Source organism: Cucurbita pepo, chromosome LG13, assembly GCF_002806865.2.
Source record: "Cucurbita pepo subsp. pepo cultivar mu-cu-16 chromosome LG13, ASM280686v2, whole genome shotgun sequence".
Classification (NCBI taxonomy): Eukaryota; Viridiplantae; Streptophyta; class Magnoliopsida; order Cucurbitales; family Cucurbitaceae; genus Cucurbita; species Cucurbita pepo.
This window is the reverse complement of record NC_036650.1, coordinates 5,763,059-5,786,403: the sequence shown is the minus strand read 5'-3', so window position 1 is coordinate 5,786,403 and position 23,345 is coordinate 5,763,059. Positions and strand designations below refer to the sequence as shown.

Here is a 23,345-nt window from a genome sequence, read left to right as displayed (position 1 = left end):
GTGTGCCTCCGGAGGCTCGACTCCTTTAGAGTCTTAGTCATTTTTTACGGACTTCGTTGTTATTACTAATGTGGGACTCAGTTCCAATGGTGAAAAGGGGAGGAGATGCGCGTGTGGCGGCCATAAAAAAGTGGAGGAAAAAGAGGGGTCCGGAGATTGTGGAGACATGGATGGATGGATGGCTGCGCGGAAACTAGGTTTCTAATTGGCCTTTCAGCTCCCCAAACAACATGGGGCACTTTCATTCCATGTCGCCCTGAGACGCCGCCAACCCTTCATATTTTCTACTGTTACTTAATAATACTATCACATGCACCATTTATCCCTCGGGATTCTAACTCCGTTCTTTCTCACATCTACGCTACACGTTTTGGTTACCTTAATCTAACCTTATTTCATTGAGATGTCCATAGAGTCGGTCGAGAAAGAAACTTTCATAACTATGCAGGTTAAATGAACATGTTTACGCATGTACGTAAAATGGGCTTGAATTTCGATCTCATATTTTAATTATTACAACATGCGTTTAAATCTACACGTATCTTATCATCAAAGGTTTTAAATGTCAATTTTGTTGAAATTTTTAAAAGTTTATTAAAGAAATAAAATGTGGATGCAGTAAGTTTGGAATTGATGAAGGCATTGAAAATGGGCATTCAATAATTTTGTAACACCAATTTTCCAAAGCACGAGTTTGGCAAATAAAACAAAACGATCTCTCACTTTCACATGCCGTGTTTTAATTTACATCTCTTGTCCTTTCAAGTCCATCGTCCCCAACTGGACAATTTGGTTTCCGATTGGCATTTTTGTCATTTCACTCGCCCACCTTTGAAAATTAATAAATTTATTTCTTTTTAGTTAATTAAATATATTCGTCAAAATAATAAAATAAATGATAGAGGAAAACGACAAGCTTCTTATAATTATCGTCATTTATGCACGAATACATCCAAATAATAAAAAAAGAAAATAAGAGTATTTACAATGATTATAATATTCACATATATTTCATTATTTTACAAAACGAATCCAACTTTTTTCCTCAATTTTGGATTTTCATTGAAGAAAATAAAAATATAAAAAACCAATTTATTTATTTTGGTTGTCTTCCTTCCACTAATTAATTAAAACACTAATAACGAATTCTTGGTATCGTAATTCATCTTCTCCAAATTGGGCTGCACTGCGAACTGAATCATCGCCGGCGGCCCACAAGCCAATGCCAATGTGTCCTCCGCCGCCGCCGGAATATGCTCTCTCAGAATATTCTCTGTAATGAACCCAACGCTATATTCCCACCCTTCTCTAATACTCTCCTGCACCACGTACCACACTTTCAATCTCTGGTTCTTCTTCGCCCACGTCTCCAATTCCTCCCTCAGCAAAATATCATCCTCCGTCCGATTCGCATACACCACATACATCTCCGTCTCGTCCTCCGGATCCTTTAATATCGCTTGCACCACTTGGTATATTGGGGTTATTCCGGTCCCGCCTGCCAGCATGGCAAGCCGTCTGGCGAACCGGGGCTTGCCATGGACCATAAAGTTGCCGCGCCCTGTGTACTCGATATGGCCGAGTGGACCCTTCACATCCAGCGTGGATCCGACCTCCATGGAATCCAAATACTGGGACATGATCCCGCCGTTGGGGAACTTTGGGTGCACGCCTTTGAAGTATACTTTCACCACCAATTCGAAGAACCCCATTTCGTCTATGGAGCTAGTGGGCGTGTAGGCTCTCATGCAGAGCTTGCCGTCCACTGTGGCGCATATGAAAATGTGCTTCCCCACGGGTAATCCGAGAGCCTGGTCCTGACCACCGGGTAGTGCGAATCTGAACACACGCACGTCGTGTGAGATCGAGGTCTTGGAAATCAATTTGCAGGGGATTTTCTCGTTAGGGGCGAGCGCCACGCGTCGTGTTACTGGAGCCTCTCGAATGGGGGCTAAGTGGGAGAAGTTGGACGCGCCATGAGTGGAGTTGTTAGGGGAATTGGAGGAGGAGTCGGACGCGTAGCCAGTGGTGATTAACTCCCCGATTCTATAGTCCTCGAGCATTTTCTTGGCTTTGTCAGAGTGGATTGCGTCGAACTCTTCGGTGCAGTCGGTGCCGGCGTTAATGAGGATACTGTCGGAACCGCCGGGGTGGTCTTTGAGGAAGCGGGTGCAGTCGTAGACGTGACCGTGAACGATGATCCAAGCGGATTGGGGGGAGTTGTGCTTTTTGACTTCGGATAAGGTGTACGTGTTGGAGGCGGTGTTCATGAATGGAGTGGAGACACTCTTTTTCAATGTCTGGTTTGATTCAGTGGAAATCTCCAGATGTCTCTCTCTGTCCATCCATCCGCCGGATTGGTTGCCGGGCTGCGTTGGGTGTTCGAAGATGATACCGATTTCACCCTTGTGAGGCTTGCACATATTGGTTTTCACTCTGAACCAGCAATTGTTCATCATTCCCTGAACAAAATTCAAATTCCCCAAATCGTTAATTATGTTCAAATTTTAATATAAATCCAATACAGAGTGAAATTACACACCATGAGGTTCCAGATGAGTTTCTCCGGCTGGGTGTTATGGGTTTCATCCCAAGCCCGGACGGCAATTTCCTTAGCGCTGAGCAAGTCCAGCACCTCCACCTCCAACGACCAGAAACACCAGCACCAATATTTCCCATACTTGTTCGCCTTCTCCGGATGGTCCAACGTGCACACCTGCCATGTCTCTCCACTATCCATCGTCACCTCCACACGCGTCACCTTCTTCCCACCGCCTAACAGTTTCAAATTTCCAAATTAAAATTCGTATAATATTTGGATCTCTCCATGGAATTAAAAGACAATTACAACAGCGGCTCACCGGAATAAGAGTAGCCTCTCAAGGTGTAGGGCCTCTGAGTGGTCCACGCGTTGATCGGAAGAATCTCCTCATGACAGGGCGTGGTTATCACTGAGTTTATGTTCAACTCGTTGATTATATGTTCCGGCTTGTACCACCAAGCTGCATGTTCATTAATTTAATTAATTAATGAATCAATTACCAACTTCATTTAACGTTGTCTTGTTTATTTATTAATAAGAAGAGTAATTAACTACCTTCAGCGTTGGCGAGCTCTGCGTCGACATGGGAAGGCAAGACTCTGTTATCCTTAAAATGGTAATAGTTTTCGGATTCTTTCGTTGTCACAATGATTCGTTTCAACCATTTCACCATTCTACCACCGATGAATCCCGGAATGATCATCCTCACCGGAAAGCCATGGTCCGGCGCTAATTGCTCGCCGTTTTGCATATAGGCGAGAATGATGTCTCTAGCAGGATCCATGGCTAGTTCCTTCTTGATACTGGTTCCGTATTTTGACCCACCGCCACCAGGAAGATCCTCAGCTCCTTCAAAGCATACATTCAGCGCCCCTTTCTTACGGCTCAATATCCCGCATCGTTTCAACACGTCACAAAGTGGAACACCACGCCATACCGACGTAGACACACCCGCCGCTCCCCAGTTAAATCCGATGCTCTGTTTCACCATGTTCTGTTCCTTCCGTCGGTTTCCAGCGCAGACGAGTGTGGCTGGGAATTCACGGAAGCGGAATTCGTTGAGGAGTTGGTCCATGGTGAACTTGGCGGGACGTTTGACAAGTCCGCAAACCTCAACGGTCCAGTCGGCCCATTTCGCCTTGGGGACCACACCGTGGTTACGGACGTAGTGGAGAGGAACAGGCGTGATGAATCCGTGATGCATCAGACGGTTAAGAGGCGGTTCAGAATTGAAGGGATGCTTCCCTGTGAGACGGACCATGGAAGCATTCCGCTCGATCCAATTATCAGCCGTGCCTTCATCTCTGTGATCCAAAATCGACGGCTCGAGTTCACGGTTTCCCTTCACAATCAAATCACGAAACTCATTCTCATTCTCATCTTCGCTACACGAATCCTCCATCTCCTCCTCCTCCTCCGCCGCCGCCGCCTCTTGTATCTTGACGGAGCTTTTCAAAGGACGGTTGTTATTAAAATCAACGTTGGAATTAGGGAAGTTACAGCCACGAACGGGAGAGTCGGATCGATGGTTAGGACCATTCTTGAATGACCTAACGACGCCACTAAGCGGTGGCTGGAGAGGTCCATATTGACGATTGTCGACGGAAGCCGCCATGAGAGATCGACGAATTTGATACGGAAAAAATGAGAGAAGGTAGAGAAGAAGAAAAAGAAGAAGAAGAAGAAATGATCAAAGCTTTTTCACCACCACCACCACCACCACCACCGCCGCCTTCCTTGAAGTTATGGTTTGAATTGAAATTTTGGAGGTGGAAGAAAGTGAAGAGGGGGATGTGGGTTTATATAGGGATGAGGACCATGAAGCGAACCCAAATGTGGGGCCCGGCCCATTGGGTACGAAATTCCAGTGGGCTGTGTCCTTCAAAATGACGCCGTTTTACCATCTGCCTTCCCTGGGCGAGCCCGACGCGGTAATAGCACAGAACCATGAAACAGAATCTGTGGTGGCTGTAGACCGTAGTCTCAGCCGTCTACAGCCACACGATAAAAAGAAATATATATATTAATTAGTTTTATTACTTTTCTTTTCATCCTCTTTTTTTCCTTTTTTGTTATTTTCTTTCAATTTATTATTATTATTATTATTTGGAAAATGTATTAAATATAAAAGAAATGGAATTCAAATGCATTTTAATTTATTAAACCAAATATATAAAATAGTAAGAGAAATGGTTGAGTTAGTTAATTAAAATTTACCTAAATAATTAATATTTCAAAATATCTAATCCCACGTGGCACCAGATATTTCATAATATTATTTTCTACCATTTCTTTTATAGATGGCTCTCTCTCAATCAAAAAGTGTAAAGCAAACAATTTAAAAAGTGAATTTAAAAATATATATATATATATTAAAACTTTATTGACCATTACTACGTGGCACCTGGTATTTTCTATTAAATATAAAAACAATATGCATTTGGGGTAATTTTTTTTTTAAAACGTGGGTTTTTATAAATTAATTTTAAATTAATTTGAGTCAATTTCAGTCCAACAGTAAAAAGGAAGCTAAGGGGAATAAGCATATTGATTTTATTTATTTATTTTTTGTAATTATCACTCTTTAATTTACTTTTTAACTTACAAAAAAATTCTTTAAAATCTAATATTATTTTCACATATTTTATTATTTTAATTTTTTAATAAGCTAAGAGTAAATAAATTGATTAAATTATTATTTTAATTACTTTTTTAAATGTATGGTCAAATACGATGAAAAACTTTATTAAAAATATTTTTTATTGGCTAAAAATTAGTTTATACTCTTTTAATATTTATTCAATTTAGGTTAAATAATAAATTAAACAAACTTTATTTTAAATTTTTTTAAAATTGTTCGTTTAAAATATAATGTAGAAAATATGTTAGATAAGTAATCAAACAAAAGTTGGTACATGATTAAAAATAGGTTTTAGGTAATGAAAAGTCTAATAAGTTTTTAAATTTTTGTTTTAATGTGTATAACGGGACCGTTGTATATACGACGACAAAAATAAATAAATAAATAAAATCATATTTTTTAAGTATTTTCACGACCATGTATTTTATTTAATTTTGATTTATTTAAAAAGGGACAAATAAATTCATCGAAATAAAAATTTTAAATATGAGAGTTATTATTTTAAAATATATTAATGACTAATAATAAGAAAAAGGAAAATAAAGTAAGAGAGAATAATAAGTGTTTTGAAAAATAAAAAAAAAAAGTTATTAAATGTTATTTCTAATAAAATTAATTAGTGTAATTAATGCCACCTCTTAAAGTCAAATTAAATAAATTTCTAAATTCAACTTGAAAATTAAATAAATAAATAAATCTAACTATAATAGAATTTTTTACTCCGACTAATAAATATCTAAGCTAACGTAAACGTAAGTCAACTGACATAAAAATGTATATACTTAGACTAATAAATATATATAACGTTTAAAATTCTTCAAGAAATTATCAAATGACTGTGAGCATGGGAGCAGCACAACCTATCTGCTATTAGGTCCAGGAATGGCATTAGACGAGGGCACCATTATGGGTCGCATTCAACACGTAAGATATTTTCACTACCTTGAAAAAATCTTAGGTTAGAATACTCTCCTCCACATATACTCTAATGTATGAGTTATGATAAAAGTATAGTAGAAATTAGTATTAAATAACTGAAAAAAGAAGTGAGATTATAGAAATTGAAACATATAACCTCGTGCTCGATTGATTCAAAATACGTTATAAAATATAATTCGTAAGTAATTCTCGAAAAGAGAATTATTTTAGATTCATTTGTTGAATTGAAGCAAACTAACGTAAGCAGCTGATCTCTCTCTCTCTTTTGTTTGATTCATTACTTGAAACGTTTTCCATTATCGTTGAAACTCATAGACGATAAACTCGATCTTTTAAATACTTGAAAAGCCGGGGTTAAAGTTCGTCGTGTGAAAAGGATTTTTGATCGAAAATTGTTTATAAAAAATGTAAGATTGTTGATGAATATGAAAGAAAGAGAAAGGAGATAGAAAGGATTATCGTGTGGTGTGTTCATAGTTTTCTGGGTTGAACCAAAGATTGAAAGCAGGCAGCAAGCATGACAAACAAGAAAAGTAAGTGACAATGATTGATGGGTAGCAATAGACTTATCAAACAAAATCCTTCAAACTGTGACTAACCCATTTCCACCACAGAATCTAAACCTGTATCCATCCATTTGATACTCATTACAAAGCCTTATATCTCTTCCCCATGCCATTATTTTTACCCTCTAAACACATTCCTAATCTATTTTCTTTACTACATCCCATTCAAACCAACAAATGGGTATTTTAATTACCAAGTTGTTGAGCAAATCTAATGGTTGATCTTCAAATGGGTCGGCTTAAAAAGGTGTTAAAAGAGGACCCAAAAACTAGATATGTTTAATGAATTGGTATTAAAGACGCAAACTTTAAATTCAAAAAGTGGAGTGTGGGTATCATACTTTACAATGACATGATATTGTCAACGTTGAACATAAACTATCTTCAAATGGGTCGGCCTAAAAAGGTGTTAAAAGAGGACCCAAAAACTAGATATGTTTAATGAATTGGTATTAAAGACGCAAACTTTAAATTCAAAAAGTGGAGTGTGGGTATCATACTTTACAATGACATGATATTGTCAACGTTGAACATAAACTATCTTCAAATGGGTCGGCCTAAAAAGGTGTTAAAAGAGGACCCAAAAACTAGATATGTTTAATGAATTGGTATTAAAGACGCAAACTTTAAATTCAAAAAGTGGAGTGTGGGTACCGTACTCTACAATGACATGATATTGTTTACTTTGAACATAAGCTATCTTCAAATGGGTCGGCCTAAAAAGGTGTTAAAAGAGGACCCAAAAACTAGATATGTTTAAAGACACAAACTTTTAACTCAAAAAGTGGAGTGAGGGTACCGTACTCTACAATGACATGATATTGTCTACTTTGAACATAAGTTATCTTCAAATGGGTCGGCCTAAAAAGGTGTTAAAAGAGGACCCAAAAACTAGATATGTTTAAAGACGCAAACTTTTAATTCAAAAAGTAGAGTGAAAGTATGATACCATGTTAAGAATCACGACTCTCTACAATGACATGATATTGTCTACTTTGAACATCAACTTTCATAGCTTTTCTTTACTTATAAACCAATGTGGGACTCATCGTCCGACAATTCTGAACGGAAAGATATAGTATAACATAAAGATCGACAAAAGTTGGATTAAATTAATGGGAGATTATAAGATAATGGTTTTGAATAAAAGCAGCAAAAAAGAAAGGACAAGGAAGAAGGGTGAGGGAAAGAAATTGAATTGGAAGAGTCAAAAGAGGCAAAGATTAGAGTTAGGGTTGAGAAGCGGCGGATGGGAACCCCAACAGGCAAGCCAAAATAGGGAACCCTTGGCTGTGAACCACCACCAGATACAAAGCCACTAGACCACACACACCACTTGGGTCCCAAAGGGGAAGTGGCTAATTGGAGACCTTGAAGGGTTATATTACCATTTTTTGAACTTGGCTCTTGGGTGACCTCTAAAGTCATCTTCATCCTTCCTTCCTTCTCTCTCTCTCTCTCAATGGTCATAAAATAAGGCTGCCAAAGTTTGAGTAGTGGGATCCATAGATTTAGGGGACCAGACCTGTAAGATTATTAAGAGTGTAATTAAGAAGAACGGCGTGAATAATATGATATCACTGTAGAGAGATATGATTCCTAACGTGGTATTAGTGTCATGCTCTTAATTTAGTCATGTCAATATCGAACAAACAAGTTATGAATTGGTGTACTACAAGTGATTCCTAACTTAGAAGCAGGGGAGCTAATAGTTTGTTTAACCTAATAATAATAATGTGTTTATAATGTCTTTCTCAAACATCTTGTCTACAAATGCTTACCACAAATTTGACCATGGATTTTAGTTCATTTCTTTTTGGAGAATAATCATCGTATTTATTGCCTTTGTTTCCATCTCTAATCCATCCAATTTTTTGAAAGCATACCAAGAGGATACGTGGATTGAGAAACTTTAGATTACACCCACCTAGTTGTTCGGGTCTTAAACGGGTTTTAAGATTATTTTAAATGAGTTAGAGTCGAGAAAGATGAACGAGCATCGAATCTATTCCGATTCCTACAGGTAAACATGTTTGCTGGCATGACCCATGTGATAGTATGCTTAAACGAGGTTGTTTTGAGAAGATTAAACATTAATTAACGTAAAGTAAACGCAGTTAAGTAACAAAAGAAGAAGAGAGATTAAGATAAAATGTTGTAATTTAGTATTAAATTGGGAGAATGGTGGGTTGAAGAGAAGAGAAGAGAAGAGAATTGAAGAACGTAAAGGATGAAGGTCTCAAAGTCAGTCCAATCCGACAATGATTTGAGTACGAAAAGAGTATTAAAACCATGGATACGAATCTGAAAAGGGTATAAATAAAACCAATCAGTACTTTTTTTTTTTTTTTTCTTTTTTTTGAGTTCCTTTTCCGTTTGTAATGATGAACACTGAGGAAAGCGACAGAGTGATCGTAACTTTTTGGTAAAGCACTGTTAGAGGAAACAATGAGCTTTCAAATTCAGTGTTCTTTCTTAAAATACTCCCTTTTCTGTTCTTACCTTTTCATCAATCCTATATTTTATTAAATAATTTATATATATATATATATATATTTCCTGTGTTAGGGTCTCGAGATTGCAAATGAAAATTTCAAGAATCTAACAATGATGTAAGCCTATTTGTGATGAGCCCAAATCTATGCCCAAACCACGGATATTATTTGAAAAGTTGAATCGGGTTTGGAGGTGTTCAAAAAATTTGATCTATCCAACCCAACTAGAACCGTATAGGTTATAGTTGGAATTATGAATTCATTTAGATTCGAGTTGGACTATAAACTCATAAACTAAATGAAAATTGACTAGATTAAATTGATTTATGGGTTAGATTGGGTTGAGATGAACCCATCTGTTATAAATTTATTGCTGATTTTAAAACAATTCTGTCAAGAACAATTCTGTCCAAATCTCTTCATTAGAACGAAAAGAGGATTAGGCTTCAATAACAAGATCGACCTTTATCCTTACCTGCTGAAGCAAAGAATATATTGAACTTGAGTTAGAAATTTTTAATTGAATGTTTGAAAATAGGTAAATATATGTTTTCCGAACTAATATTTTTCTTTTATTAGAAATAAAAATTTAAATAAATTATTCAAATAACTCGAATTAATCCTGTCTTATGTAACATAAAGTATTATATCTTGAGCCCATGAGCCCATAAAGTGCAATATTGTCATTGATATTGCATTATTTTGCAATGGACCAAGTATTTCAATATCGTTCGTTCTGGGCCCGTCTAATAACTTGGGCCGGCCCAGAATACCAACAGCCAGTAGAACATGTTAAAGCCCAAAAGGTCCAGATTTCCTGTAAACGTTTTTCACAATGTGCATAGGGTGTGAGACCTGTCCAAAATCACAATCCCTGCTAAGTTTTAAGGTTAGGGCATTAGGAATGTGCCATGTGTCACAATCGCACTCTTGATGGCAATTGTGCGGTACATTTGCGATTGTGCGGTATTCACTTTGACAAGTGAGCTATGCGGTACACTTGCGATTGTGCGGTATTCACTTTGATAAGTGAGCTAAGCCAATTCATTTTTGCGTCGCTTACGGTCAAGCGACGTATGCTTGAGCCTCTGGCGTCCGTTTTAAGAGAAGGTTTTAGAAAGCGAGGGCTCAATTTTAAGAGAAGGTTTTAGAAAACGAGGGCAAAGAGATTTTTGAAAGATACATTATATAAGCAAGCAAGAGAGAAACCAAGCGACGTATGCTCGAGCCTCTAGCCTCGATAGAAATTTTCGAAAGAGAGATTTTTGAAAGAGACGTTATATAAGCAAGCAAGAGAGAAATAACAACAGCTCACAATATATAACCTTGGGTAGGGAGAAGTTGACAACTAGTCGTATCTCCTATGGTACATTATGAGTCATTTCATGTCTGACGTAGGGAGAAGTTGACAACTAGTCGTATCTCCTATGGTACATTATGAGTCATTTCATGTCTGACAGGCCTAGACATGATAATTCTGAAACGTCATACTAAATACGAAAGTAAAACACTAGAATATGAAAAGACATCAAGAGTTGGGCTTGTCATGGCATGTGGCCATGAGCAACACGCCTTGGACGAGCATGACCGTGACATGCAAGATGCGATTTGAGCAACACACATGCCACAGTGGGTTAGTCCAAGTCCAAAGCAGACCACCAAGTCCTGAAAAATAAACACAGATAGATAGATCCTCCAAAGAAACAACATAAGAGAACAGAGAAAAGAACATTTTTCCATTGCTGTGATCTGTTTGGTCAGTCAATCAAATGCCATCCCCAAATGAGAATTGAGATAACAAATCAACCTAAACTCCCCCGACCGTGGATCCTAACAATTGCCAATACCTATCCTATTCCCCCCAATGCCAGCGGAGAAAAACATCAAGGCTGGCTGTTCAAACCAAATAAATTCTTGACACCATTAAGAAGAAAAAAAGAAAAAAAGAAAAAAAGAAAAAAAAAATCTACAAATGAGTTGTGCACCATGAACAGAGTGGGTATATGACGACTTCTAACCAACCAAGACCTCCATTACAACAAAAGTTGAAAAGAATATACATATGCCCTATCTCAATAAAACCTTACGCCCCCTAACTCCCACTCCTTCCACTTCTTTTCTATATCATAAGTTATGGAATTCTGTTAAGTCCTCCTCTTTGTCTTGGCCGCCTTGACCTCCCGAATATAATTCTGCGGAAACCACGTCCCGGTCCACCAGTTGTAGTAGAACCGAGACCTGCAGCACGATGCATCCCAAAATCAATCTCATCTCCCCTGCTGCTGTTGTAGTCCCTATGATATCTATTACGAGAAAACAGACCATCATCCCGTCCAAAACCAAATGCATCCATCGAAAAGAAAGTATCATCGTCCAAATTCTCGTCCATATCAGAGTCGTGCTCACTATAAAAACCACTTTGGTTAGGTTCCAACACATAATCCCCTAGAACAACAGCTCCAGGAATTGATGATATAATTGTGCTGATCACATCACTTCGCTCCCTCTCGTGCTCAAATCTCTTCCACTTCTCTTCAAGCAAAGGGTCCACTTCGCGTGGTCGTGCTAATGGATGCTTTGCTCTAACGTGCTTCTTCAGCTCCTTGTAACGTCCAACAAATGAGCAATTATCCTGCATGCAACTCCTCTTCTTAGAATTAAGATATTTCCGTGCTGGTTCGACCACTGTCCATCCTTTAACCTGTCCCCTACAAAGGGGACATAACAGCTCCGGCACTTCAACCTTTTCACTTGGCTGCCCTGCGTCCAAATTGAGGCTTACATTTTCCACCGGCATATTCAATTGTTCTGAAGTTTCAACTGATGACACTTTTGTGTAGGCTTTCTTGTATTGATCGAGACAATTGGAATATCGACGACCAGTTGCACACATATAAGGCCGGCAACCCTTATTATATGAGGAACAAAGAAGAAGCACGGCATTGTGAGGGAACTCCATACAGACTGAGCAGGTAGCATCTTCCCATTCTTTCTTCTCTGAACTTTTGCAGTTCTTCTTCTTGAGGTAAGCATTTTTAGTAACTTTCAATGGACTAGATGGCAACATACATGAGCTTTCCCTGGAACATCTAGTATCAGAGTTGCTTTGCATCTTTTTCATGGCCATTCACAAATTAAACCTGAAATAATTTAGGGGGGAGTGGGGGCATCAGATCACTCTTAACAGTGGACCTCTCAAGATTTTCCCAAACTCATACCTGCACCTGAATTTTGTTACAATCTAACATCAAGACGGGAAAATCAATACCATAAGATTTAAGTTTCATGCCTAAGCCTTGATAAGCAAATTCAGCTTTTCGACTTAAAATTGCATCACAACTAAATAATAGCACCAAGAAGAAAAATAAAAATAAAACAGATGATTATATAATAATATCGACTCTTTCCATAAACAGGCAATGACATAATAAAAACACCAGGAAGGAAAAATAAAATAAATAGAAAAGTACGTGATGAAAGAGGTTGACTGAAACAACAAAAGATAACATCAAACCTTACAGACGCAATATCCCCCAAATAATAGATGTGTCATCCCTTGACAACTAAAAGAAATTTTCCAAAGCAAGTTATGGAACTGAACCAACTAAAAACTACAGTTTTTATAGTCTAAAGTGAAAAGCATCTCAAGCTATTAACCGGCTAGGTCAATTACAACGTTTAAAATTTTAAAAGAAAATTTGTTCAATTTTTAGTCCGTTTCCATCTGAACCCCCTCAACTTAAGGAGACATTGAATTCACAGATTGCCTGTCTGTGAATTGACACATTCAGTCTTCTAGGTCTCAACTTCGCCTGTCAAGCTACAATGTCCTTAAAAACTACTGGATAAACTTTATCAAATATAACATATTTGAGATTTTGGAACTTCGTAACTTTTGGCCATGACTACTTTTCGTTTTAACTATATATAGCACATTAGAATATTTGAACACAATGGTCAGTCACATTCTCATTAAAAATAAAAAAATATGACGATAAACCAAACTTCCATCAAGAATAACTAAAAGAATGCATGGCATCCAAAAAAATCAAGCTTCGTCACCATCGCTCAAAGAGAACATGGAACCTGACAAGGGATTAAATACCTAGGATCCTTCTCCACTCCTCTAAAGATTCTATTGTTGCTCTTCCCCCAAAGATCCCACAACAAAGCACATACCGGGACTTGTCACTAGAATCTCTCCTCCCACAACAGCAAATGGAGAAAGAACTCCTCAATCATTACATTGTAAACTCTATGTCGGGCTAACTAAAAGCCAAACACCTCAAGGGAAAAAATAACTCCAAACAAACCATGGAAAGTCACAACTCCAAAACATATGATCCAGGTCTTCGTCTATCCACTGACAAAGAAAGGTCAACCACTCGTTCACACTAACTCTAACTCCTCGAAACTCCCCCATATGCAGGCAAAGATCAAAAGCCTCGATACCAACAAATTAATAATTTGAATGGAGAAATTGATGATGACAGAGTTTGAACTTAATATTTATTGCCAAGTTAACAATACCACATTATATTTATATCATGTTAAATTATTAGTAATCTCAAAGCCTAGTTAATTTATTTATTTGGCTAAACTTTTATTGATACTAATTTGATTATTTAATCAAGTTATATATCTCTGATTCACCATATACGGATGAAAAATAAGTTCTAATGCATTTAAATAAGGTAACTCAATACCCTAAGAAAGGCATCAAGGTATCAATCTTCTTTAAATAGAGTTGAAGGGTACTACAAGAAATGCATTAGATGTGAGTGGCTTCCTTAGATATTTGAGGGAGGAGGCCAAAATATTCAGAACGAGAAGAAATGTTGTATCATCTTTTCACCATTAATCAAGGGACAGAGTATTTAAATATATAAATCAAGACAAAATCCTACATACTTTCTGAATAACAAAGGATATTTTATAATCAGATCACCAATATACTTGAAGAACACTAGAGTATATTATATCATACACGGAAAAAATAGCCAGACATGGTATACATTTTTCTTTTTTATATAATAAAGCATCAACTTTCATTGAAAAAAAAAAGAATACAAGAGCATACAAAAATATCAAGCCCACAAAAGGGAACCCAATTAAAGAAAAGGGCTCCAATCATGCAAGATTATGCCTATAGAATAATTATAAAAATCATTGAAATAAAAGTCCAAAGAGAAACACGATATCTAACAAGGGACCAAGAGGAGATGCTCTCAAACCCACCCTTTTAAGGAGAAGGATACACTTTGTGGCAACGCAGCTTTTTTGCTATTCTGTGGGGCCTTTGGAAGGTGATGAATAATAGAATCTCTAAAGAAGTTGAGAGATCGAGTGAGGATGTTTGAAAGTTAAATAGATTTAACACTTCACTATGGGTGCCGGTTACTAAGCCTTCTTGTAATTATGAACCTAGTCTTGGTTTTTTCGGAGTGGAGACCGTTTTCGTAGATTGTATCAGACCCACTTCTTTTCTTATGGGCTTGGTTTTTTTTTTTTTTTTTTTTTTTTTTTTTTTTTTTTTTGTATGCCCTTGGATATTCTTTCATTGTCTTAATGAAACTGTGGTCTCTTAAAAAAATAAATAATAAAATAACTCTAGCCAATGGGCCTTAAAGAGAGCTTTGCTTCACTTCACTCAACAATAATGTGCAAAAGAACTTAGATAGGCTCTTTAAAATAGTTTAGATAATACAATTTACATGCTTCTTAAGAAAATGAGATATTTGACCTCACATTTTATTTTACTTAAATGTCAAATTTAGTCCCTCAACTTTCATGGTTGTATCTTATAGATTCATGTCTTATATGACCCTAAAGTTGCAAAATATCAAGTCCCCAAACTTACAAATTTGTATCTAATAGATTCCAAGCATATTCAACATTTTTTAAAATGAATGAATGTATTAGAAATAAATTAAATTTTGTGCTCTTAAGATGTTTAACTTTTAACTTTGTGACCAATAGACATGTGAATTTTAAATGTTTAATAGGTCAATAACCTATTAAACCAAAATTGAAAATTTAGGGACTTGTTAGACACAAATTACAAGTTTGGTAGTGTACTAGAAACTTTTTAAAGTTCAAGGACGTATTAGACATTTCTAAAAGCTCAAAACCCAATTTACGCACTGAACTTATAATTTAATCTTTTATTGTTATGTTCATTAACTTAATCACTATGATTCTATAATTCTATAAGATGACCGAAAAATTATTCATCAAACAAGATTGGATAATCATTAAAGACTACCGTGTAAATTTTAAAACAGCTTCTAATGTGAAGATAATATAAGATTTTGATGTTGACTAGTTTTTGCCGTGCTCAACAGCCTGTAATAGATTATGTTACAGTACTTCTACAAAGTCTGTAAAAGAAAAAGCTATTGGATATAGTGACACAACTCAAGTAGGCTTCCAGTTTTTTAACAATTAGAGTGAGAACACTGAATCAGCATAAAAGTACGTATCTCACCCACTTGGGTGGTGAGGGCACCCGTAAATTTCCAGGCCAGAAAATTCAAATACTACGCACAACCAGAAAAGCTAATCCGACATTAAAAAAAAAAGACCAGAACTTCCTAGAAACCAAGGTGTCAGTCAAGTCAACACACGGAATTATTGTTAGTAGGTAAAAACTTGTTTAAATCTACGTAAGCACCAAGCAATGAGTATGAACAAGATGCCTGAGATCAATCGCTTGGGAGTAAAATACAAATAAACCAAGTCTTCATTACAAATTGAAGGCAGATATGGGATTATAATTCCCAATCGAACAATTTCGATTAGACGTCTAGAGAACTGATGAGTAGCAAACATATACAGAATCGCGGGGGAAAAGGGAAAAGGCAAAGACGAAATAAACCAATGAATAACAAACCCGAAAAAAGGGGAATCGTGGAATTTAAAACAAGTAAGAAACAACGTGCGATGAATAATGTTAGAACCCAACACGTAACTGGCATCCCAGACAATGACAACAAGGAATTAAAAAACAAATGACAGAGAGAATCAGACAAAATGAGATCGGGAAAAAGAGGGGGCGAAGAATCGGAACGAAGCGTACCTGGATGGGTGAGTGATTACGGGAAATGAAGGCGTCGTGGAGGAGGGAGAGGAGTGAAATTGAAATCAATGGAATAATAAGCCAATTGTGAAGAAGAAGGAGGAGGAGAAGGGGGAGAAGGAGAGCGGAGGGTGGAGGCCAGGCGCTCTCGCTCTTCCGAAGAGTTGTGCTGGGAGTTGCGTGGTACCGCTTCAGGGGATTGCCCCTATTTTTCTTTTAAACTGAAATTTCTAATGGAAGCTAATTCCAGTACTCTTCTTCCTCACGACACTATGAACTCACTATGTTTGTTTCGCAACTTGGGCCGAAACTTCGGGCTTAAGACCCGATTCATGTGGATTATTTATTGGGGCCTCGGCCCCATTATTCAAGCCCGTTCACTTCTTTCTTTTTTTTTCTTTTCTTTTCTTTTTTTTCTGTATAATATGATTAGGAAAATAAATAATATGATTAGGAAAATAAACAAAACTTGAGATGTTGAAAAAAATATAGTGGGTTTTGTCTTCTTTGGGTTTTCCCACACCCTTATAAGTGGTGATTTGTTTTCCTCCCCTTTCTTCTTTGGGTTTTGTCTTCTTTGGGTTTTGTCTTCTTTGGGTTTTCCCACACCCTTATAAATGGTGATTTGTTTTCCTCCCAAACCAATGTGGGACATCATAATCCACCCCCCTTCGGGACCCAGCGTCCTCGCTGTCACTCTTTCCTTCCTCCAATCGACGTGGGACCGCCCCCAAATCCACCCCCCTTTGGGGCCCAGCATCCTTACTAGCACACCGCATGTGTCTACCCTCCTTCGGGGAACAGCGAGAAGGCTGGCACATCAGCCGGTGTCTGGCTCTGATACCATTTGTAATGACCCAAATTCACCTAGTAGATATTGTCCTTTTTGGGCTTTTTCTTTCGGCATCCCCGGTTTTCACACCCGTGGTTTGTTCTCCTCCCCAACCAATGTGGGACATCATAGTCCTCATCTAACTCATGAGAACTTTTTCCCCTGGACACGACCCCATAGGACGAAGAACACCCCATATTATTTTTCAATAATCTAATACATGTCAAGTAAAAATGTGATAGATCGATCCTTCAACCTTAAGAAAGTGGCTCGAAGATGGTCAAACCCTGATAGATCATAACGAAAAATAGTACAGTTCCGAGATGAGGAAGGGGCAGCATAAAAAATAAAATAAATAATCAACTAACTTGCATAAATATATGTATAATTTTTTTTACAAGTAGTGGAAATGTTCCTTCTTTGTACCGCTACAACAAGGAGTACAAGCCTTATGCCTAAATCAGCTAATTATCTAAGCAAATTAAAAAAAAAACCGACTTAAATAATAAACCATCATAAGATGAATCATCAAAATTACAATCTTCTTGTCCTCTGTTGTTCTTATGCGAGGAACTACTAGGATACAACAACTAGAAGCACTTCCATTTCACTGTTCTTGCGTCAATGGCAATGGCAATGGCAGACAAACTAGTACACCCTCCTTCCGGGCGTATAGATCAAGATATGATATACACTTGAATTACAGTAATTACAGGAAAAAATGTCATCCAACTTTCACAGCCAGCAACCCATTCAACAACTAAAGGACGTAATCATGTTAGTTGGACGTATATGGCTATTTTCGACTCGAGAATCTGAGAGAATGTGGTGGCACATATATATATACATATCAATCCAAACGGAATAGAGGATAAATATCATAGTGTCAAATGAAGAACAGAAATTCTACCTTATAAGTTAAATTCTTCTGCCTGGCTTGTTGTAAGGAGATGCCGACACTGATAAACTGGAAACTGGTCGTTTCACAAACGGATGATTTATTAGATCAGCAGCGATAGGACGGTCGTGTGGATTTACTTGTAGGCACTGCAAAATGAAATCCTGTGCATCTTTTGGGAGAGACTCAGGAACTACAGGCGCTTTGCCTTTTCCAATCCTAAATAGTGCCTGCATAGGCTGAATTCAAAGGATGGCAGTTTTAGAACCTTAAAAGTAATGGTTATTTATGATGTCTCCTATCACAACAAACAAAAATAGTTTGAAAATCACTGATGTACAAATAGAGAGCTTAGCGGCAATCTTCTAAACACCTTCAAACCATTAATCTTGTATTACTCGGTTACAGTTCAAGCTGTGAACTTAGAGATCCAACAAACAACAAACAACAAAAACAAAGTTTGTGGAGGATAAAGGTGGCACGTACACTTTCGACTTCTGAGTACGGAAGCTTTCGAGTTAGCATTTCCAATACTGTGCACCCAAGGCTCCATATATCGGCCGGAAGCCCGTATCCTTGACCCTTCCCATTAACCACCTGCACAAATCACAGTAATGACACAGTGAGAAATGTGTGAGAGTACTAATAGAAGATATATTGAAAACATTAGGTGGATACTAGCAAGGGTCTTGGTTATAAATAGAGGGAGAAGGTTTGTGAGGGGAGGTCATAATAAGTCAACCAAAGTTGGTTGATTGTGGGAGAGCCACCCCTCTCAAAAAGCTACTCATTTGGTTTATTCTTTGGTTAGACATTCATAGTCAAATACAAACATTCTTGACATAGACAAGGAAGAAGGCAAACCTCAGGTGCCATCCAGAACGCAGTTCCCTTGCAAGATTTAACGTCGTTGAATTTTGTTGCCTAAAAAGTAGACAAACAATGATTTTAAGGGAAGAAACTCACAAAAACAAGGCCACAAACAGAAATAATAAAATGGATTGGGGAGAAACCTTCGCCAAACCAAAATCTGCAAGCTTCACAGATCCATTCACATCCACCAATATATTAGCACATTTAATATCCCTTTTCAAAAAAAATCAAAACAAGAAAATGATTATATGTCGGGAGGGGGAAGGGGAGAAAAGTAAGAGTTAGAGCAATAAATAAGATGTTTTCCTTCAATATATATATATATATATATATATATTCAAAGAGAGAAAAAAGAAAAGAAAAAAAACTCATTTGAAACTGTTGACCAGACCTTTTTTAGATGTATACTTTTAACAGATACAAGGAATGCTAGATATAATTTCCTAAAGAAAATGATCGAGCAGAATTTAAAAAAAAAAGAAACTAATAAGAACATTATTGGACAAAGAAATCGATAAAGGACGGTTATGTCATGCTGTTTTACAGACTAAATTTCCAAAAATATTTTTAAAACTAGTAGCTAGACAGGGATATTAAGAATTCTGTGGAATTAAACATATTCCAGAAGGAATTTAAATTGTTGAAGGATTGACGAAATAGTGAGATCTTTTTTATTTTCACTACGAATCCAAAAAAAAATGTATCATGGACTTGACAACTTAGAAGCTTCTAAAGATCTAATGATATGTGTACCGAGCAAACATTTCGCTCGGTACACAAACTTATAAAGATAAATGACCAGTATTGGTATGATAAACAATAACATAATAGATTCATTTGTATACCTGTGAACCACATTTCGCTCATGAAGATACTTTAAACCAGACAGAATCTGCCTTGTATAGGCAGAAACAATGGAATCCAGAAGGTTTGTTCTCTGATATAAATTCAGAAGGGAGCCTTGAGATACAAGCTCCAAGAAGATATAGAGTTTTGACCCATCCTGCAAACAAGAATCAAATAAAGTATTAACTACTGAATATATGAGAATTTTAATAGTCAAGTAGCCAAAAGAGTACAACCATTAGGAAACTACAGTACATTCATTGCACCATTAGCTAAAATAGATGAACGAAAACTAGATAGCCATGTAAGGATCCGTGACATGGTCTGATCTTAAAGCTCATGAGAGCAGCAAAGTTGATTAAATAATGCGTGAACATGTGATTCATTTCGTGCTCCAAACTCGGCACATCAGTGCACCTACCAACATACTTCGAATAAGATGGAAAATTAAAATAGCACAAGGTTGGACAATTGGCATGTCAAGTTAGAATAACAAACCGCCTTCTGGCAGGACAAAAAAAAAGGCATCAAATGATGAAGTAGACATCAAGGTAAAACTTGTATGCTGACGTTTGGTTCATGATAGGCCAGTAACTTTCAAATTTGGACTTTACATGCTGTTACGTTGTATGCGCATACTCGGTCCATAGAGAAGCATATATTGCCATACAGTAAAAGGTATGTTTTTAAGTCAACCAAAAACATCGTACTGAGTTTAGACAAGTTTGAAAAGAATTGTAGAAACTGAACTTCAGGCACGAGAAGATAAATTATATAGAATTCCATGAGGGTTTCTGAAGCATATAAAACTCATAGAAGATCCAGAGCTTAATGTTATGGCCAAAGAATATGAAAAGAGAAAGGAAGGGCAATAATTAACTAAAATAATTAAGCACATCTTTTCTCGAACCACCCAAAGATTAGTTAAAATGCCTAAGAACTTCAATTCTTAAGGATGGAGAAGGGCAATACCGAATGTGTGCCGTAGTACTGAACTATGTTCTCATGCTCAAATTCACTTAGAAGAGATATCTCCTGGAAGAGAAATCAAATGAAGAAGTGAGAAAAGCAGGTTAAGAATAAGAGATTGTCAAGGCGTCATAAGGAAAAGACTGATCAGAATTTCAAATCATAACCAAAATATATATATTATATATATATATTTCACGAACAAGTGTAATACCTGCTGAAGTTGAAAGATGCTCTGTCTTCCCTGACTATCTTCATCGAGCAGTGAAACTTCTTTAAGAGCAAAAAAGATTCCATCCCTGCAAATGATACAAAATCAGATGAATTTTCCGACCAAACGAAAATCGAGGCGGGGTTTAGGATGAATCTGCTTTCTATCAACAAAAGGGTATCGTTTCATCCACCAGGAAATTCTGGGTTATAAAAACAATTGTTCTTCCGAATTCCCAGATCAGAAAAGCCAGAGTCATATTAATTCTCTGCAATCTTCAATGATGCAAGAGAAAACAAAAGTTGCAGGGGAAATAAGCTAAGAGAAACATAACGTACTCTGAAATTGCTTCGGAAACTGATCCAAATGAACCGCGTCCAAGAAGCCTACCGGTTTCCACCCAGGATGTGATAATGGGTTTACCTCTCATATTGGGTGAAATATTTGCAGGCTCCGTCGTACTGCTCGAAGAATCATCGTCATTCGAGGTTGTGAAGGAACCCCAGGACTCTATGAGCGCTGCGCTCTCCACGGGCCTGACAATATTTTCCTCGACTTCTCGTTCAACCAAAGGTTCGAGTCGTTCTTCTACTTCATCCTGTTTTTTATCATCCTCTAATGGAGCAAAAGCTTTCAAAATGTCCCAAGTCGAGAAAGCGTTATCGAAATCTGGAAGCCGCATACACGGCGGCGGCTTGAGTAAGGGAGGCCGAGCACCATTGATTCCACTTCTCGGGCTACGTCCAGTAACAGTATCCATACGACGTTCACTCAACTCGGGAAGTTCAGTCTTCAGCGTGGACATCTCATCGCTAATTCGTACTGAATCCTTAACCCTCCGGCACAATTCGTCTTCGTTTTCTTCATCTTCCTTCTCCTTACTAATCTCCTCTGTCTTTGGACTATCCACGGGATACATCCTCGACCTCGGTAGAATATCAGAAGATGAACGAACCTTCCTGGCCTCCCAAGCCTCCATCGGAATAGCGAAGTCGTCAGGGCCATCTAGCCCTAAAGTCCGACATATGAGATCAACTTCACCGTCAAGCCCTTTAATCCGGAAGCTCGAGGGATTGAAGGTCTCCATGGAGCGAGTGTAGAGAGACCCAGAGGAATCATCGAACGAAGAAGACGAGTAAGCAGCGTCATAGTCGATGTTCTTGGCCGCATTAAGTCGGTAAAGCTTGGGTTTCCCTGCAATTTTCCTCGGATCCATGGCTTTGCTTCGTTTCCTGGGAGAGAAAAACTGAGGCAGGTGATGCATCGAGACTTGAGCCCATTAAACAATCCCACCGGCAACGGCAAGAAGAATTCCCCGATCAAACCACCCCCCACAACGAAATAACAAGTTCAGAAGGGAAAATCTACGTAGATTTTAGCAATGGAATTAGCCTCCAAGTTTGAGGAAGGGAAGCTGGGAAAAAATGGCGTAGAGAGAGAGAGATACAAAGGGGTTGAACGATGGACTGAATTGGACTGGTAAACGCCGGGAGAGAGAAAAAAACGCGGTGCTACGTGGAAGAGAGAGTAGCAGAAACACAGCCGAGACGACGGCGATTGGCTGGCGAATTGGGATGGAGGGGCCTCCCTTTAGTTGCTTGTCCGATACCGAGTCAGCAGATTCATTCTCCCTCCCGCTGACGTGTCCACTTGCTTCACAGCTTACCGCATTCGTCCTTTTTTTCTTATTTTTAAATGTAAAAAATAAATACAAGTTTTTTAAAACAAAAAAATTAAAGGTTTTAAATATAGATATTTATTTATAATTTTACAAAATATAAAAATTATCTCTTATAATAATAAATAAATAAGTCCATACTATTGTTATTTAGATTAGATTCATCTCTTCCTAGATTCTCCCATATAAATAATTATAATTAAAGTAACTTAATTAATTAATGATTCTAACCATCTCAATTAATCCACTACAAATAATAATGTTGACCGCTTTTATTTAACTCTAAATAACCGTTTTAATATTATTTTTAATGGTTCATAAATAATATTTTAAAATTCTATTTAAATATATTGTGACAAATCGTATGTTTACCTTAATGGTAAAATAATTATATTTAGACATGTCTGTCTTTTAATATAATGTTTTTACGAAAATTATAATTTTAAAATGTATAATAGAAGTTGTTATTTTTAAAATAATATAAATAAAAATGTAACATTTTAAAATTTAAATAAAATAAAAATTCAACTCAATTTTGAAACTTAAAAAATAAACTAAAATTATATTCAAAATTTCTAATTTAAAGTTTTTTCCCCTCAAAATCACAGAAATAGACGGTGGACCAATATAGTTGTAAATATCATTAGACTTTATTATTATTATTATTATTTTAATTTGTTAAAATATATTTTTAAAGCGAAATTTAAAAAATAGTTTTAAATAATTTGAAAATTTTAAAGTGATATTGGAATATTTATTTATAGACTCTCTTAATTA

General features: G+C 37.0%; 3 protein-coding genes across 5 annotated transcripts; all 3 read right to left on the bottom strand.

The window, feature by feature from the left end:
• Positions 1-960: 960 nt before the first annotated feature.
• Positions 961-4,253, bottom strand: LOC111809152 (nitrate reductase [NADH]). Its single transcript, XM_023695517.1, has 4 exons — positions 3,098-4,253; positions 2,862-3,002; positions 2,543-2,775; positions 961-2,462 (listed from the first exon to the last, which is right to left on the bottom strand). Exons 1-4 carry the CDS (start codon positions 4,155-4,157, stop codon positions 1,128-1,130), a joined length of 2,769 nt encoding a protein of 922 aa, XP_023551285.1. The 5' UTR covers positions 4,158-4,253; the 3' UTR covers positions 961-1,127.
• A 6,639-nt stretch (positions 4,254-10,892) lies between these two features.
• LOC111809253 lies at positions 10,893-16,556 on the bottom strand. 3 transcript variants are annotated; one of them, XM_023695676.1, is made up of 2 exons: positions 16,262-16,556; positions 10,893-12,407 (listed from the first exon to the last, which is right to left on the bottom strand). In XM_023695676.1, exon 2 carries the CDS (start codon positions 12,308-12,310, stop codon positions 11,315-11,317), a length of 996 nt encoding a protein of 331 aa, XP_023551444.1. In that variant the 5' UTR covers positions 12,311-12,407; positions 16,262-16,556; the 3' UTR covers positions 10,893-11,314. The 3 variants fall into 3 exon arrangements, with proteins under 3 accessions (XP_023551444.1, XP_023551445.1, XP_023551443.1); XM_023695677.1 differs by having other exon boundaries at positions 10,893-12,401; XM_023695675.1 differs by having other exon boundaries at positions 10,893-12,323; positions 16,262-16,540.
• Positions 16,557-17,440: 884 nt separating this feature from the next.
• Positions 17,441-22,472, bottom strand: LOC111809007 (mitogen-activated protein kinase kinase kinase 1-like). The gene is made up of 9 exons (XM_023695302.1): positions 21,229-22,472; positions 20,894-20,978; positions 20,683-20,745; positions 19,710-19,867; positions 19,005-19,077; positions 18,856-18,915; positions 18,478-18,588; positions 18,004-18,230; positions 17,441-17,908 (listed from the first exon to the last, which is right to left on the bottom strand). The coding sequence occupies exons 1-8, from the start codon at positions 22,152-22,154 to the stop codon at positions 18,012-18,014; spliced, it is 1,695 nt and encodes a 564-aa protein (XP_023551070.1). The 5' UTR covers positions 22,155-22,472; the 3' UTR covers positions 17,441-17,908; positions 18,004-18,011.
• Between the last annotated feature and the right edge of the window lie 873 nt (positions 22,473-23,345).